The sequence below is a fragment of the Rhinoraja longicauda genome, chromosome 26 (genome assembly GCF_053455715.1).
Source record: "Rhinoraja longicauda isolate Sanriku21f chromosome 26, sRhiLon1.1, whole genome shotgun sequence".
Classification (NCBI taxonomy): Eukaryota; Metazoa; Chordata; class Chondrichthyes; order Rajiformes; family Arhynchobatidae; genus Rhinoraja; species Rhinoraja longicauda.
The window spans coordinates 18,684,186-18,702,528 of NC_135978.1; the positions used below are offsets into that span (position 1 = coordinate 18,684,186).

The following is an 18,343-nucleotide window of genomic DNA, read 5'->3' on the forward strand; positions in this document are numbered from 1 at the left end:
CCATGTGGTCACAGAGAGAACATGCAAACTCCATCCAGACCTCACCAGAGATGTAAACTTTATATATTTCATATATTACAAAACAGTAAAAAGCAATTTACGAAACCATTATCAATGAAAATTTCAAGCCGTGTGACATAAGAAAGTGGAGGTCTCAAAGAACTATTTGAAGAAGGAATGGTGGAGATGCCGTGACAAGGTTCCAGCGTTTGGGCCTCAATGGGTGAAGGAACATTTTTACGGACTTCCTCAATAGGTTATCGACTAAATACAGCTCGTGAAGTGGAATCCACACCAGCAATGTTACTCACTGGACCAAACTGGCCAGCTCCCTGGAACAGTAGCACAATTTCACAGTTGACTGGGTCTCATGGGATGAGAAGACTTCCATCTGGATTCCCTCTCGTGACACGTGTTGGAAGAGTTTGATGTGCGGGTGGCATTTGGAAAGAATCGGGCTTCCTGTCTCACCCGGCATGAGCCACAGCTCAGAGGAGGCCATCCTGCCTCCGAGTTAGATGGTTGCAGCTTCAAGTCCCGGTATGTAAACGTACTGGCTGACATTGCTGTGCATTGGGAGGGAGAGCTGCCTTTCTCAGGAGACAAACTGTGGCATCATCTGCCCTCTTGGGGAGGCACAATCTAAAGCAGGTGCTATCTTGAAGAGGAGCAAGTAATCTCCTTTTAATGCCCTGGCCAAACATACATTAATTCCTACGAATGCCAGAACTAGGTTCCTCTCACTCTCCACTTTTAATCATTTTTCTATTTTATGTGCTTTTGATCCCATTCATTACCACAGTGTGAGGGTCTGAGAATCAGGGACAAAATCGACTTATAAGTGTGTGTAAAAACTGAACCGGTTTGTTACCCTGGTTCAGCATGTAAATGTCCTCAGAGAGGGATATCTGCTCTCCTTAAAAATCCCTTTGCCTGTACATTACTCCAAGCCCATCAGTGAGATTGACTCAGAACTTCTCTCTGATATCACTTTCAGAGGAACCCAAGGAATGAGCAATAAATGCCAATCTTTAAAATAATTCCCCACCCCATGAACAAGTAAATGTAAATAAATTAAGGTTCTGATATGTCAATCTTATCCAAATGTGAATTTTTATTTAGACTGACATTAGAAAAAACACTCGTGAGGTAGTTACTAAAATGCATTATCATGTTCCAATGTTCTTCATGGAAGAGAACCTGTCTCCTCCCACCCACAAAGACTCCATTCCTGATAATTAGGAATGGATGGTAAAATGTGGGCCTGCTGAGATTTCCCCACATACCAACCACAAAAAATAATATTTTATGTATTCAGTCCAGAGTAGAGCTGCTTCCTTACAGCTCCAGAGACCTGGGTTCGATCCTGACTATGGGTGCTGTCTGTATGGAATTTGTACATCCCTCCCCCCCATGACCTGTGTAGGTTTTCTCTGGGATTTCCGGTTTCCTTCCACATTCCAAAGACATACAGCTTTGTAGGTTAATTGGCTTGGTAAAATTGTAAATTGTGCTTAGTGTGTGTAGGATAGTGTTAGTGTACGGGGATCGCTGGTCAGTGTGGACTCTGTGGGCCAAAGTGCCTGTTTCCACACTGTATCTCTCAACTAAATTAAACTAAAAAGGGACAAGCTAAAGAATGTCAAAAGAAAGAATTGGAGGTAATGTGTGAACATCAAAAAGTGAATCACATGCAGGCACAGACATACACACAGAACGAACAGCACTATTTGTGGAAGAAGCAAGATTTGCTTCTTTCAATTGATTTCCCACATTATCACAGCTTTGATCAAGCGATGGAAAAATATGAAGCCAAAACTTACTATCATCTGTGAGCCACCCCCACATGCCACCCACATTCAGAAAAAAACAAAACGACTTTCCTTTTGAGGATTTCCTGATGAAAATTTGCCAAAGTGCAAGCTTTGAATTTTACACGGGGAGGCCATGCAGTTGATGCAGTTACAGAGTTGGGACCCAACATATCAGGCCACAAAATGGCTGAACAGCAGCTGCAGTTCCCTGCGAGTCCATTTCATTCTACAATCCTTGATTAATCAATTTAGTGGATTCTCTCTCATTGCTTTTCTTTTTTTTATAAACTTCTTTCCTTTAAATTTTTTCCAATGGTTTCGGACCTTGATTTAGTCCCCTTCCTTACGTTGTGATGACAACACCTGGATATTTCCCTGTACTTAGAAACATAGAAAATAGGTGCAGGAGTTCAGCCCTTCGAGCCAGCACCGCCATTCATGGCTGTTCATCCAAAATCAGTACCCCGTTCCTGCTTTCTCCCCATATCCATTGATTCCATTAGCCATAAGAGCTATATCTAATGCTCTCTTGAAAGCATCCAGTGAATTGGCCTCCACTGCCTTCTGTGGCACAGAATTCCACATATTCACAACTCACTGGGTGAAAATGTTTTTCCTCATCTCAGTCCTAAATGGCTTCCCCTTATTCTTAAACTGTGACCCCCTGGTTCTGGACTCCCCCAACATCAGGAAAATTTTTCCTGCATCTGGCCTGTCCAATCCCTTAAGAATTCGAGATGTTTCTATAAGACCCCCTCTCATCCTTCTAAATTCCAGTGAATATAAGCCTAGTCGATTCATTCTTTCATCATATGTCCCGCCTTCCCGGAATTAACCTGGTGAATCTACGCTGCAATCCCTCAATAGCAAGAATGTCCTTCTTCAAATTAGGAGACCAAAACTGCACACAAGACTCCAGGTGTGGTCTCACCAGGGCTCTGTACAACTGCAGTAGGACCTTCTTGCTCCTATACTTAATTCCCACCCTGTTCCTCATAAGTTGTAGGTGCAGAATTAGGCCATTCAGCCCATCAAGTCTACTCTGCCATTCAATCTATCTTTCCCTCTCAACCACATTCTCCTGCCTTCTCCCCCTTGACACCCTTCCTAATCAAGAACCTATCAATCGCCACCTTAAAATGATCCATTGACCTTGCCTCCACAGCCTTCTGTGGCAATGCATTCCACAGATTCACCACCCTCTGACTAAAGAAATTCCTCAACTTCTTTCTAAAGGTACGTCCTTTTATCCTGAGGATATGGCCTCTAATCCTGAACTCTTCCACTAGTGGAAACACCCTCTCCACGTCCACTCTATCCAGGCCTTTCCTGATCAGTTCCCAGGCCCAGATGAAGCAAAACTCATGCTGGATGTTTTACAGAGAGTTACAGCTGGAGACGATGGAGCAAGATTCAGAATAAACACCAGTCATACAGTAACAGTCAGAGCACACGATTGACTACTGCGCCCCAGTCTAACACCCTCGTGTGCAATACCCAAAATAAGTTTGATGAAGAATTAATGTGACAGACAATTGGAAACTCAAGATCACCCTTGAGGACTGATCAAAAGTGCTCTGCAAAGTAATGAACAATCTGCATTTGGTTTCTCCAATGCACAGAGACCCACATTGTGAGCACTGAGTACAGTACACTGGATTACACGTGCAGGTGAATGGTTACCTCACCTGGAAGGAAGGACTGTTTGTGTCTGTGGAGGGTGGGAAAGAAAAAGGTGAAGGGGCAGGTAAACTTTCCCAAACTGCTCCCACCTCCAGCATTGGCCCGGTAACCCTCAAGTTGTGGCGCGCTGGTACAGTTGAAACTTAAGGAGAGTATTTGCTGCCCGAAGGTGTGAGATTGGCGGGTTCCAGAATTTCTCTCACCTCCCCTCTATTATTCTACCAACTGTATTTAGCCCCTCTATTAAGATTCAGAGTTCCTTCCTATTTACACTATTCATGCCTTTCACAATTTCCTGCATCTCAGTTAAGCCTCTCATTGATCTCCTCTGTCACAAGCACCCCAGCCCATCGGTCTTCACGCAAAGCTAGTTTTCTATTCTTGCAACATCTTCACCAATCTCTTCGGTGCCCTCTCTAGCAGTTGCACCCTTCCTGTAATGCAGTGACCAGACCTTGCACACAGTGCCAAGCTGTGACCTGACATATTATACATATAATTCTAGCACCATATTATGCTCTTATATTTTATACTTTAAACCAAAGCATTCCCACATGCCTTTTTATCCTACTTATTGACATTTTTTTCTCCATTTAAGGATTTGTAGACTCCAAGGTCCCTCTGTTCTTACACACCACCCAATCGCTCCCAATCTTTTGGTTTAGTTTGGAGATACAGCACAGAAACAGAGCCTTTTGTCCCACCAAGTCCGCGCTGACCAGCGATTCCTTCATATTAACAATATCCTACACATACTAGGGACAATTTACAATTTTACCAAGCCAATTAACCTACAAACCTGTACATCTTGGGAACGTGGGAGGAAACCGGAAGACCTGGAGAAAGCCCCTTGCAGGTCACGGGGAGAACGTACAAACCCCGTATAGACAGCAACTTGTAGTCAGGATCGAACCCGGGTCCTGGCGCTGTAAGGCAACAACTCTATCGCTGCGCCACCGTATGGCCTTGCCTTGTCTTGCACACGTTCATTACCTCACACTGCATTGGATTAATCTCACTTGCTGCTACTCTGCTCAACTGACCAGCCCATCTCTAACTTCCTGCAGTTTAAAGCTTTCCTTCGCTCTGTCATTGTTGTATTGTGTACCCCTTATTGCCCCCGGAGCACATTGAGTGACTATTCCTGAATGAGAACGGGTTTTATCAACACGGAGCGAACATATATTTCACAGAAACCAGTCACAATGCAGCAAAACTCTGATCTGGACATCAGTCCAGAATGCGATACTTGTGGTTTAGTGGGAAGACACCCACAAGATTAATGTCCAGTGTTCCACTCAAGAACAGGCATTGACATGCGAGCCTACCTCTTGCTGGAGTTGATAGAACGGAACACGTAAAGAAACTGAAGCAAGGTGTAAAATGCATGAGCAAAAAACACAAAGTGCACGAGGCACTCAGCAAACCAGGCGGCATCTGTGGAGGGAAATGGACAGTCCGTGTTTTGGGTTGGCACGCTATTAATTTCCACCATGGTTAAAACACCAGCATCATGTTGTCTGAAGGGCATTACCTTCCTGTACAATTCAATGACTTTATGACTCTTAAGTACTCCGAAACTCTTCAGTGTTGGATGCATTGGGCAGGATAAACCACTCAACATCAGGCTCCTTTCCCAGGCCAACATCCGCGGCATTGGAGCCCTTGTTAACATTAGACTGGCCACATCGTACACATGCCTGAGTTAGACATTTCTGTTCTCAGCTCTATCATGGAGAAAGATGGCCAGGCAGACAAAGGAAATATGAATTCAAGGATAGACACAAAATGCTGGGAGTAACTCAGCGGGACTGGCAGCATCTCTGGAGAGAAGGAATGGGTGACGTTTCAGGTCGTGACCATTTCTTCTCTCCAGAGGTGCTGCCAGTCCCGCTGAGTTACTTCAGCAATTTGTGTCCATCCTCGGAGTAAACCAGCATCTGCAGTTCCTTCCTGTGTATAAAATCAAGGAATTGCTCTAGGATTCCTTGGAAGTACACAACATCCCCAATGGCTCCTGCAATCTCTGGCACGTGACTGCGCAGGAAGGTATAGAGAACCTCAAAGCCCCTCACCGAGAGAGCGCACACACACACACACGCCCAATGTGAACGGTGGAGGGAGCACTCACCTCACCATCCCACGACCACCCGCCTGTCCCGTCAGGCCTCTCCTGCCCCATCTGTGGAAGAGGCCGCGTTTCCACACTGCCCTTATCAGCCAACTCAGGACTCACAAGACCAGAGTAGCAAATCACCTTCCATCCCGACCAGACCAGAGTAGCAAACCACTTTCCATCCCAAGGGTCAGCCCTGGTAGTAGAAGGATGAGGGGGGGATCTTATTGAAACATATAAGATAATTAGGGGATTGGACACATTAGAGGCAGGAAACATGTTCCCAATGTTGGGGGAGTCCAGAACAAGGGGCCACAGTTTAAGAATAAGGGGTAGGCCATTTAGAACGGAGATGAGGAAGAACTTTTTCAGTCAGAGAGTGGTGAAGGTGTGGAATTCTCTGCCTCAGAAGGCAGTGGAGGCCAGTTCGTTGGATGCTTTCAAGAGAGAGCTGGATAGAGCTCTTAAGGATGAGGGGGTATGGGGAGAAGGCAGGAACGGGGTACTGATTGAGAGTGATCAGCCATGATCGCATTGAATGGCGGTGCTGGCTCGAAGGGCTGAATGGCCTACTCCTGCACCTATTGTCTATTGTCTATTGTCTATTGGAATGGCCTGGGGCAGTTCAAAACCCGTCAGAAATGTTAGCTTGTATCTTTGGCCGAGGATGTGGAGGCGGGTGTGCGGAGGAGCAGAAGTAGAAAATTTGATGATGGTGAAATTACTGCAATGGTTTCATCTAACAGGATGTGAAGAAAGACCTGCTCCAGCTGCGGCGGTTACTGCTGTTTGGTGGTCAGATCTGACTGCTAACCTTTTGTAAACTGAATGCAGCAGTCTGCTTGAGGATTCCCCAGGCACAACGAACGATTTGAAAGCGTTACAGGAGAGTGGTGAGCTATCATGTCTAACAATCGTTTCTTCACACGTCAGTCCTGGGCCCTCCCTCCCGCGAGTCCTGGACCTCTTCACTGCACCTGCCCTTCCACTGCCTGCTTGGAAATTGTATCAGTCTTCCTTAATTCAGCAATCTTTTGCCAAGCCTGGAAATAGAGTCATAGAGTGATACAGTGTGGAAACAGGCCCTTCGGCCCATCTTGCCCACACACACCAGCGATCCCTGTACACTGCGCTACCCTGCGGCACGGTAGCGCAGCGGTAGAGTTGCTGCTTTACAGCGAATGCAGCGCCGGAGACTCAGGTTCGATCCTGACTACGGGCGCTGCACTGTAAGGAGTTTGTACGTTCTCCCCGTGACCTGCGTGGGTTTTCTCCGAGATCTTCGGTTTCCTCCCACACTCCAAAGACGTACAGGTATGTAGGTTAATTGGCTGGGTAAAAATGTTTTTAAAAATTGTCCCCAGTGGGTGTAGGATAGTGTTAATGTACGGGGATCGCTGGGCGGCACGGACTTGGTGGGCCGAAAAGGCCTGTTTCCGGCTGTATGTGTATGATATGATGATATGATGATATGATGATATGATGATATGATGATATGATGATATGATGATATGATGATATGATGATATGATGATATGATGATATGATGATATGATAACACACACGAGGGACAATTGACAATTTTTTTTCACAAAGCCAAATGAACTTCCAAACCTGTACATCTTTGGAGTGTGGGAGGAAACCCATGGGGTGACGGGGAGAATTTAAAAGTCCGTACGTACAGCGCCCATAGTCAGGATCGAACCCGGGTCTCCGGCACTGTAAGGCAGCAACTCTACCTCTGCGCCACCGAGCGGCCCGCCACGTCTGAGAGAAGCTGGTCGTTGAGCTCTGGGAAATGCTCCACGTGCTTTATTTGTGTGCATGAATCTCACAGCTCATGGTCAATCCACACCACACGCTGATCTCAAGCAGCAAATGCTTCAGGGAGGGCGGGGGGGGGGGGGGAGGGGGGGGGGCTGCCGTCTTGGCCCATGCAGTTTCACTTGTGTCCGGACCCACAGGAATGTGGTTATCTCAACTGGTTTCTGAACTGAACTAGCACACCTACAGAATTCAAAGACAACTGAGAGTGGACGTCGCCAGTGACACCCCATTACAACCAATGAATAACTAAACCTTGAATTAAAACAGAAAATGCTGCCAACATTCAGCAGGTCAGGTCGTGTATGCGGAAAGAGAAACGCAGTTGTCGGTTCAGGCCAAAGCCTCTTCTCTCCATGTCCTCCGCCCATTATCAAATGAAAATCTGACAAAGGGCCTTGACCTGAAACGTTAACCCTGTTTTTAAAAACTTTTCAAAACACGTTCTGCAGTTTGGTTAGATTGTCCTCAGTTCAGGCCAGGCCTTGAAACAACTCTACGAAGCGCTGGAGTTACTCTTATAGAGAACCAGCTTGGAGATAATGGGCAGAATGTCCTCCTTCTACCTGGTGACCATTCCATGCATCTCTGAACAATCCACACGTCTGTATATTGGTCCAGTGGTTGAACCATAGTGAGTGGATGAGGTCAGCCCCCGTGTCCTGCCCTGTTAAACAAATTCCCAATCAATTTGAAATCAACGCTATCACAACAAGTGCTCTGCAAGAGATTAGACTCCGGAAAAGTTCATGTCGAAAGCTTCTTAAGTGCCAAATGCAACTTCCTGGAACATCTGCCAGAGCCATTGGCATTGATGGTCTGACGTTATGGGAACCACAGATTACTAATGAGGAAGCATACTGCTTACAACAGCCCAACAGCATATGAGGTATGGTTTAATAATCCATGTGAAAGATCGAATTGTAGAAGCAAGGAACTGCAGATGCTGGTTAATAAACATAGAAACATAGAAACAAAGAAACATAGAAAATAGGTGCAGGAGGAGGCCATTCGGCCCTTCGAGCCAACACCGCCATTCATTGTGATCATGGCTGATCATCCACAATCAATAACCCGTGCCTGCCTTCTCCCTGTACCCCTTGATTCCACTAGCCCCTAGAGCTCCATCTAACATTCCACTGGCCCCTGGAGCTCTATCCAACATTCCACTAGCCCCTGGAGCTCTATCTAACATCTAGCTCTATCTCTACACAAAAAGACAGGTCTGAAAAAGGGTCTCAACCAGAAATGTCACCCATCCATGTTCTCCAGAGATGCTGCCTGGCCTACCGAGTTACTCCAGCACTTTGTGTCCTTTTGTGAACGATTAACTCGCTAGTTTATGCACAGAACACAAAGGCAACGCCACAGCAGCTAATGGTGATCAGTATCTACAGTGAAAGAAATCGGCCAATCTGCCCAGAAACAGCAGAGTTTCATTGTTACTGATTGGGGTTTGTGATACCAGTGCCTGGCACCCATGGGGAATCTGGGTCAGATTGGATGACAGTCTGAGGAGGCTGTGCAGAACAAGCTAGCGATCAGCTAGGTGGGGGGGGGGGGAGAAGAGGACCCTGACCCCAGCCCTTTTCAGCAGATAATTCATCACTGCAATTCCTACTACCTTTCACCTACACAAGCATTTTCATATTTTCTTGTGCCATAAGAGGAGGTCATTTGGCTCACTGGGTCCATGCCGGGTTCAGAGCGATCCCATTCCCCCTCTTACATTCCCTGCAATCTCTTCACTCAAGCACCCATCACTTCCTCCAGATCGTACCACTCACCTACACACCCAGAGACACAGCACAATGGCTGATTTGATGCCATTGGCATCAGAGGTTATGGGGAGAAGGCAGGAGAATGGGGTTAGGAGGGAGAGATAAATCAGCCATGATTGAATGGCGGAGTAGACTTGATGGAGCGAAAGGCCTAATTCTGCTCCTGTCACTTATGATCTTATGATCTTGTGATCTTTGGAATGTTGGAGGAAGCCCAAATGGTTGCAAGGCGAGCATGCAAACTCCACACAGACTGCACCCTAGGTTAGCATTGAACCCGGGTCACTGGAGCCATGAAGCAGCAGCTCTGCCCAAAATACTGCTACGCTGCCCAGGGTTTTGTGACCTTCCTCCTTGTTGCACCCCTTGGTTTCAGGGTGCATCTTCAAATCCCATCCCTCCCAACTACTGCCCACTGAGTGCATCAGCAAATCCCACCCTGCAACTATTACCTCACGGACTCCATCAAATACCATATCCCAACAACTGCCCCATTGGGTACATCGTCAAATCCTTCCCCCGACAATTATGCAAATGAGTGCATCACTAAATTCCACCCCCCCAATAACTGCCTCACTGAGTGCATTAGCACATTCTACGCTCTAACAATTGCCTCGCTAAGTTACAGTAAATTAACTGGGGTTAGACGCTGCAGAATTTGTTATCTCAGTAGACCACTGTGAGTCCTGCTAAGCTGCGTACCTATGCTTTATAAAAGGTGGCACTGAACTACTTGAGGTCTTACTTGGGTATAAAAGGGCTTTTAGCAATGTTGAGTGTTTGGTACATTAAGCACTGCCGGATAGAGCATGTGAGAGGCACCCCCACCAACAGTGTGAGCTGGAGGAAAGAACGAGACGCTCTTAATATTTTACAAATTTTGGAATGCACTGCAGCTTCTTATCTTCCTTGCCTTCTCCCCAACGACATTAACATTGAGCAGAGGAGTGGGTAGTGCACAGGCAGTTTCACAGGAACATGTTGATACACTTCAAACATTTCCTAACTCTTGATGACACCAAGCTCAGCGTCTGCAGACAGACGCCTGCCAAGAAACTATCTATTTCAGAAAGTTTAGTTAAACTTCTGCATTTTGTCAACCGAACCCCATGAAATTTCAGGGAATTTAAAAAAAAAAATCTTGCAAATAGCCTGTGTCTGCTTGATGTCACTTTGCATCATGTATTCTTTTTAGACTTGAAGAAGATGGCAAGATTTCACTGCAGATGTATCATTCACAAGATAAATCTAAACAATAATTTTTTTGACATTTATTAGAAGAGCACAAAATACTTCTCGACAAAAATTCTAAGGTGCATTTTGGAACTGCTCAGAACTAGGAATACAGTTAACTTTCACAATTCTGATTCAACTTTGCATCCTGGGTTGGAAATGAATGTTAATGACTTACTTGTGGCAGTTCAGTTTATTTGTCAAACATGTTAGGTCTTAGAATGTTGATATTGATAAGTGTTTCAATGCAGAAACATGGAGTTATACAAGACACCACAATGTTTTGTTTATGTAAATAGCATTATATTCATTTTTTAAAATATAATGCTGAACTCTAGCCAACATATCTCCAGTTGGGCGGCACAGTGGTGTAGTGGTAGAGTTGCTGCCTTATAGCAACGGAGACCCAGATTCGATCCTGACTGCGGGTGCTGTCTGTACAGAGATTGTACGTTCTACCCGTGACTGTGTGCGTTTTCCCCGGATGCTCCGGTTTCCTCCCACTCTCCAAAGACCTATAGGTTTGTAGGTTAATTGGCTTCGGTAAAAATTGTAAATTGTTCCTCGTGTGTAGGATAGTGCAAGTGTATAGGCAATTGCTGGTCGGCGTGGACTCCATGGGCCGAAGGGCCTGTTTCCCTGCCAAAGTCTAAAGTGAAAGTCTAAAGGGAAAGCTGTGCCACGGAGCAATGTGTTTGGCAGAACATGGTTAGGAAGGCACTCTCGGTGGTCAAATTGACTCTGTGTTCAGTGTGGAGTTTGCACTGTCTCCCTATATCTGCATGGATTTCTTCCACATCTTAAAAACGTGCGGGTTGGTATTTTAATTGCTCACTGTAAATTTCTTCTAATGTGTGGGTGGGTGGTAGAATCTGGGGGGAGTTGATTGAATAAAAATTGGGATTAAAGTACGATTTGTATAAATGGGTGTCTGATATTCACTGAGGGCTTGGTGGGCTGAAGGGACTGATCCGTGTGGCTTCCATGTGTCTCTATGGCTATGATGATAAACACGCTCCAATATATGAACCGCCGCCAGGGCTTTAGAAATTCCCTGATAAGCGCAATGCACACCACATGCATTCACGTGAAGATAAAACGGCAACTTACTGCGGCTCCTAGATTGTCTACACCTGGTGCAGAGTAACACAAGGATCCCAAGTGGAAGAGTGAAGAGGATGGAGAGCCCGGCCCACCATAGCTCTGCTTGGTTCATCCCTCTACCTGGAGATCAAAAGACAGAAGCATTTTAATGAAGTACTGGTGCTATGTTACTGTCACCATGTTCCGACATTGACTAGACCCTTGATGAGGGCAGGAAGATTGCGAAGAAGCCAGTTTTGCCCACATCACAATTACAGGTGAGAAAGCCCATTAGTTAACTCTTAATTCACAAAGATCCCTCCCTTTTTGCTCTATCCCAATGACTCTTCAAATGGTTCCATGATTTTCACCCCTCATCTCCTCCCAGATTTTGATTGCATACATTATCATCTCTGCGCGTCAACCTCCTTCACTGGTCAGAATTACATTTACATTTTACATGCACAGGTCTGGATAACCAATTGCTGGATGTCCCCTTTCAGGCTCAAGATCGCAAACTTCCTTCATCTTCTCGATTCCAAGGACCAGGCTCCTTAATCCTCCGGGGCTACTATATTTTCCTTGAGGCTTTGGAAATGATGCAGATTGATCAGAGCTTTGTCAATTAACATTTTACCCACTTTGTTAGCTGCTGCTCTTTACTGATATGACGTTAAGGCCCTTTCACTTTCACCACGCTTAGTTCAGCATGAATGCCACTGACTCGAAAAGCTGCACGCCTTATTGCATTCTTCCTCCTTCCCCAACTGCACCCACTCATGCCCTTGGCCTCCCTGGTGACCCACACCATCCCATTAATGACTTGACTCAAGTCTTCATACTCCTAGTTTGCTGTCTTTGCCATTTGTCATCTGCATTTAAACTCTTTAGCTTTTCACAATGTGCACTTCGCTTTTTCTACAATGTGGTTTAATGGCTTGCGGATTTTTTAAAAAACAATTATAAATAGATTAAAATCAAAGGCATCACGTGTTGCAGAATTATAAAAATTACTTGCCCAAAGTTCAGTGAAAAAATAGTCATCTAGTGGAATCAGCAATCTGAGATATCTACGGGAATTCATCATATCACCCTGACAATCAGTCACACAATGCTTGAAACAGAGAACTGCAGATGCTGGTTAATTCACAAAAATAGACAAAGTGCTGGAGTAACTCAGCAGGGCAGGCACCATCTCTGGAGCACATGGATAGGTGACGTTTCGGGTCTCGACCCTTCTTCAGACTGAAGAAGTCTCGACCCGAAATGTCACCGATCCATGTTCTTCAGAATGTTGTACATTACTGTGACGTCCACCATGCAAAGACATTTGGAGAGAAAGCTGGATCCAGCTGTGCCTGGAAAAACCATTGGTGGCCACTCACAGGACAATAATGGCTCACCAATCCAATGCCTGTCAGATGAGCCACTGTCTTTTTTTTTTCTGACCCTTGTTCTCAAATGACACGTTCCCATGTGACTCAACACCACGCCAAACCAGTCAATGACACTGCCGGCCCTCTACACCAAGCCCAGCGGTGCACACTGCCTGATCCCTGGTTCCCGAGGCCCAGGTCTCCAACCTGGGCATCTGCCCTTGCCATCCCTGAGGCCATCAATAGAGACTTGGGTCTCCAGTCCCACAATCAGCATCATTGCTTAACACACCGTTGGCCTACTCGATGATGTGGATGGTGCCATGCTGTACATATTTGGGTGCATTCGAATTTCTAGGGCAGTATGTCTAAAAGTCCAATCCACGTTAGTGGAATATGTATAAGTTCAGGACTTCTGCATAACCAACACAACTTCCCATTGTACCCAAGGTCATCAAGCCCATGTTCCATCCATCACTTGGACGTGGCACCACCACCGTACACCTTGGCTGCGGATTCAGGAACAAGCTCATCATGGCTTCTTTGACAAAACCTTCCAAACCCAGGCTTTCAAAACAAGAGCTAAAACAACACAAGTGCCAGATATACAAAGACACCGCCATCTCTAAATTCTCTAAGCCGTATACCTTTCTGATGTCGGACCATAGCTATCATTCATTCACAGTCCTTGGGACAAAACCCTGAAATTTCCTATTGCTCAGCAATGACCTTTACATGGTCAATACACAGTTCATTACATGGACTGCTGTGGTACAAGAAGGAAGATCATCTCTCCCTCAAGGTGGTGCAGCGGTTGAGTTGCTGCCTTACGGTGCTTGAAGCTCCAGAGACTCAGGTTCAATCCCGACCACGGGTGCTGTCTATACAGAGTTTGTACGCTCTCTCCGTGACTGCATGGGTTTTCGCCGAGATCTTCGGTTTCCTCCCACATTCTAAAGACATACAAGTTTGTAGGTAAGAGATATAAGAAAATAACTGCAGATGCTGGTACAAATCGATTTATTCACAAAATGCTGGAGTAACTCAGCAGGTCAGGCAGCATCTCGGGAGAGAAGGAATGGGTGACGTTTCGGGTCCAGACCCTTCTTCAGACTGATGAAACCATCAGTCTGAAGAAGGGTCTCGACCCGAAACGTCACCCATTCCTTCTCTCCCGAGATGCTGCCTGACCTGCTGAGTTACTCCAGCATTTTGTGAATAAATCAAGTTTGTAGGTAAATTAGCTTGGAATAAGTGGAAATTGTCCTTAGTGTGCGTGGGGTAGTGATAATGTGCGGGGATCGTTGGTCGGTGTGGACCTGGTGGGCTGAAGTGCCTGTTCCTGTGCTGTGTCTCTAAACTAACCTAAACTAAAAGCAACAAGAGGTAAAATAATTGAAAACCTGGAAGAGCACAGTCAATGGTCCAAGGAAGGTTTAATTTGGGTATTTGACCTCTGGAGCCCAACCCACCATTAGAATCGATAATGGCCATTTTAACAAATTAACCCACCCTTGTTCCACATTGAAATCTGATTTAAAATTCTGGACACCTCTTTGATCTACTCGGTATTAAAAAGGGTTGCAGTGCTCGTGGGCTGGGGCCCTCACAAACTGTCCCACCAATAAAGCATCTTTTCCTTTTGGTTCACTGTTGGTAACCTGTCAGTGCACAGTACGATCCCACCAGCAGGAATGTGATGGATACAAGAACCAGCTTGACGAGACCATGTGAGAAATCTCTTCAGGAGAGCATCAGAGATGACTCCACTGCTCTCAGGAAACATGACATTTTCCACAGTTTAAAGTTGGCTTCATATCTGGGGACATCATGGTTTCTCCCAGCAAGCCGAGGCCAACCTCATCCGTTTTAAAGACCGATGTCAAATGACCCCTGGAATTGTGAGGTAATTAATTCTGGGAGAGTTGAAAAGCAGAGGAAAATGTCGACTTCATGGGAAAGCCTTCAAAAGGGGCAAAAAGACTTAGAGACTCAGACACACAAATTATTACATGTTAATGGAAAAACAAGCAATGTGTAAGAATGATTTTAACCCAACCTGCCTAGTGAGGCAGAGTGGGGTCGAGTCTCTAGAGAGAAATCAAACTGGGCTGGCACCTGTGCTACAGTTATATCGTTACTTAAACATTTATAAATAAAAGCATCAAATACAAAAGCAGAGACAAACCGACTCAAATTGTTAGTCAGACTGCAGCTGAAAAACAATTCAGACCAAAGTGACTCATTGAGATGTCACCAGTAGTGAGAGGCGTCAGTGTTGAGAGAAACCAAAGGAACTGGTGTTCTTCACCTTGCCGGATAGTTAAAAGCAGAACGTTTTAATAGGAGCAGTATCACAGCACAGAGAGACCACTAGAAACAGTGGTGGAACAAAATGCTAAGCGGCTTTTAAGAGATAAGTGTTTAAATACGAGTAAAGGGAAACATTAAAAAGCGAGACCTCTTTTAAAACCCAATCTATGTGAGCAGGGGAATATGGTCACCATTGCAGGTTTTGTTAAATGTAATTGATGTCAAACAATGTCATCCTTTGTTGCAACGACGCTACACACTATCTAATTAACGTTGCGCTGACAATATTCATTGTCATTCACTGACAAAAAATTCCATTCTAATGTCGAATCCAATTTTGCAAACTTCAGAACAAATGACGCAAGTAAGTATTGATAACGCTATTTGGTTTAACATTTGGTTTAATATGCCCGTGTACATTTCTTAGAATCGCAAGGTATTTTTCTGAATCTTGCAAAGGGCACAAACATGAGCCATGGCCTGTGTCATCTGCTCCAGGCACTGAGCGATATGAACAGACCGTGTTTTATCCATCTCACCAAGGAATCGATGTGCCATGGCAGTCACATCACGTGTCCAGTCCAAATATTGCCACCATCACGCGAGTGGGGTCAGATTTGACCAGCCAACCTTTCCCAGGTCAATTATGCCCCCACGTTCCATTCACAATCTTTCCACCACACTCTACAAAAACAGAGCGGCACAGTGGCGCAGCTGGTAGTGCAGCTCTCTCACAGCACCAGAGACCCGGGTTCGATCCTGACCTCAGGGGCAGTCTGTATGGAATTTGCATGTTCCCCTTCTGACCCGAGTGGGTTTCCTCTGGGTGCTCGGGTTTCCTCCAACATCCCAAAGACTTGCAGGTTTGTAGGTTAATTGGCCACTGCAATTTGCCCCCAGTGTGTAGGGAGTGGATATTGAAGTGGGATAGCATAAAACTAGTGTAAACGGATGATCGATGGTCAGTGTGGATTCAGTGGGCCGAAGGGCTTGTTTCCATGCTGTATCTCTAACCTAAACTAAACCCACTTGACCAGCTGAATCTTGACCTCTTCTGGACTATCGTGACATGACTTTTATCTCTCATCACCTCACAGATGGGCCATAAGCAAATTAGAGACCGTTTTGATTTCACAGAAATAATGATGAAGCCAATCCACATGTTCCCGATGTTGGGGGAGTCCCGAACCAGGGGCCACAGTTTAAGAATAAGGGATAGGCCATTTAGAACGGAGATGAGGAAAAACTTTTTCACTCAGAGAGTTGTGAAGCTGTGGAATTCTCTGCTTCAGAAGGCAGTGGAGGCCAATTTTCTGGATGCTTTTAAGAGAGAGTTAGATAGGGCTCTTAATGATCAAGGGATATGGGGAGAAGGCAGGAATGGGGTACTGATTGTGCATGATCAGCCATGATCACGGTGAATGGCGGTGCTGGCTCGAAAGGCCGAATGGCCTACTCCTGCACCTAGTGTCTATTATTATCTATTGTCACTCAGAAAATTTAACATCAAATTAGCCAGTGATGTGCAGCCAGGTGGCAGACTCCCAATTTCTGTAATGTGATGGCAGAAATTTAAAATTATTTTCTTGCGAAGGTGAAAGCTGAACAGATTTATCACCCATGTGTCCATCAAGCTCAATCTTCTCACATTGTGCTTTGCATTTCTCTTGCACCAGTGAGTAAGGGGGCAAATGCCTAGTGTGCCTGCAGAGAAGTGGGTGGTGCGGAAAACAAACCCAGAGCAGGACCAGCTATCTACACCACTTGTCTGACTCAATTCCTTCATCCCACTCCCCCCGCCCCCCCACCCCCCACCCCCTACCCCTCCTTGACCACGAGGATGGAGTTAGTTTGTTGGGATGCCAATGTAGCAGGTGAAAGGTCATGTGGTGAAACCTCCCAGAATATGTTGACCAAAGTTGCTGATCCAACCTGTAACACCTTTGTTAATCTATGATACATGTCCATGAGTTAATCTGCTTTATAGATCTATTTGTACATCAGCCACATTGGGTGGATACCGTGTTGAACCTACACAGGTGGAGGCCAATCACCCACTGGTCCATGCTAGCTTCCAGGAAAGCAGTCCTATCAATCCTTTCCTCCTCTGCTTTCTTGTACAAATGTATACTCGCTCACCTATGCCCATCAGCTCCCTTTTGATTGTTGTTCTGCCACTTATCTACACAGCAGGGGTAATGTACAGCAGCCATTAAAATTCCAACCTGCCCAGCTTTGGGATGTGGGAGGAATTTGGAACCGCCAAACGCCCACCGGGTAAGCATGCAACTCCACACAGACAGCACCCGAGGTCGGAATCAAACCTGGGCTGCTGGAAGTGTGAGGCAGCAGCAGCAGATGCTGTACCACAACAACCTGTGAGAGAACTTTCACTTTACAATAGGCTTGATAGGAAGCTTGTTTTCCCTCAGATATTAAAAGTTCTTAGTTATTTTTAAGGACCTGTGCTTTCAAGACGCTAGAGCAGGAAGATATTTTGGTCAATGACAAAAGAGGCTTTCCTTTGAGTGCAAAAGGAACTAGAAGTACAATATTTTCAAACCTGTCAAATGTCTTACAACTTCACTAAATAATTGCGTTGAAACCACACCTTGGAAACCAGCCAGTGAAAGCAAATAAAACTGCAGAAATCTGCAACGAAATATAAAAAATGACTGGCAAAGTTCTTCCAGCATTTTCTGCTTCTGTTTATAAGCAAACCATTTGCTCAGCCACTCTGCAATATGCTTAACTTGCTATCAATTTCAATCAATTTTTCACAGCACAATTATTCCGACTATTGCCCCATTCAATAAATGTTAGGGTTTGGATTAATGGCAACATATAACTTAAAGAACAGCAAGAGCACCCTTTCTATTATCAAAGCAATCTATCGCTACAGACAGTATCACACACATCAAGAGTGCCCTGAAACAATTTGTCCTTTTGTGGGACAGTGTTCAAGTTCTTACAGATTCGATACACAGCCTTCATTTTTGCTCGGATTCTGAGAACTACATGAGGGTGGCAGGGTGGTAGAGTTGCTGCCTTACAGCGACAGAAACTCGGGTTCAATCCTAAGCACGAGTGCTGACTGTACGGCGTTTTTACGTTCTCCCT

The 18,343-nt window shown here is 45.4% G+C and overlaps 1 protein-coding gene across 4 annotated transcripts in view; it reads right to left on the reverse strand.

The window, feature by feature from the left end:
* Positions 1-18,343, reverse strand: part of LOC144606261 (linker for activation of T-cells family member 2-like) — a 53,976-nt gene that overhangs the window by 25,117 nt on the left and 10,516 nt on the right. For all 4 annotated transcript variants that reach the window (XM_078422182.1, XM_078422184.1, XM_078422183.1 and 1 more), the window contains exon 2: positions 11,562-11,675. In XM_078422182.1, the coding sequence (XP_078278308.1) occupies positions 11,562-11,667 (106 nt within the window). In that variant the 5' untranslated portion in view covers positions 11,668-11,675. The remainder of the gene's footprint in view (positions 1-11,561; positions 11,676-18,343) is intronic.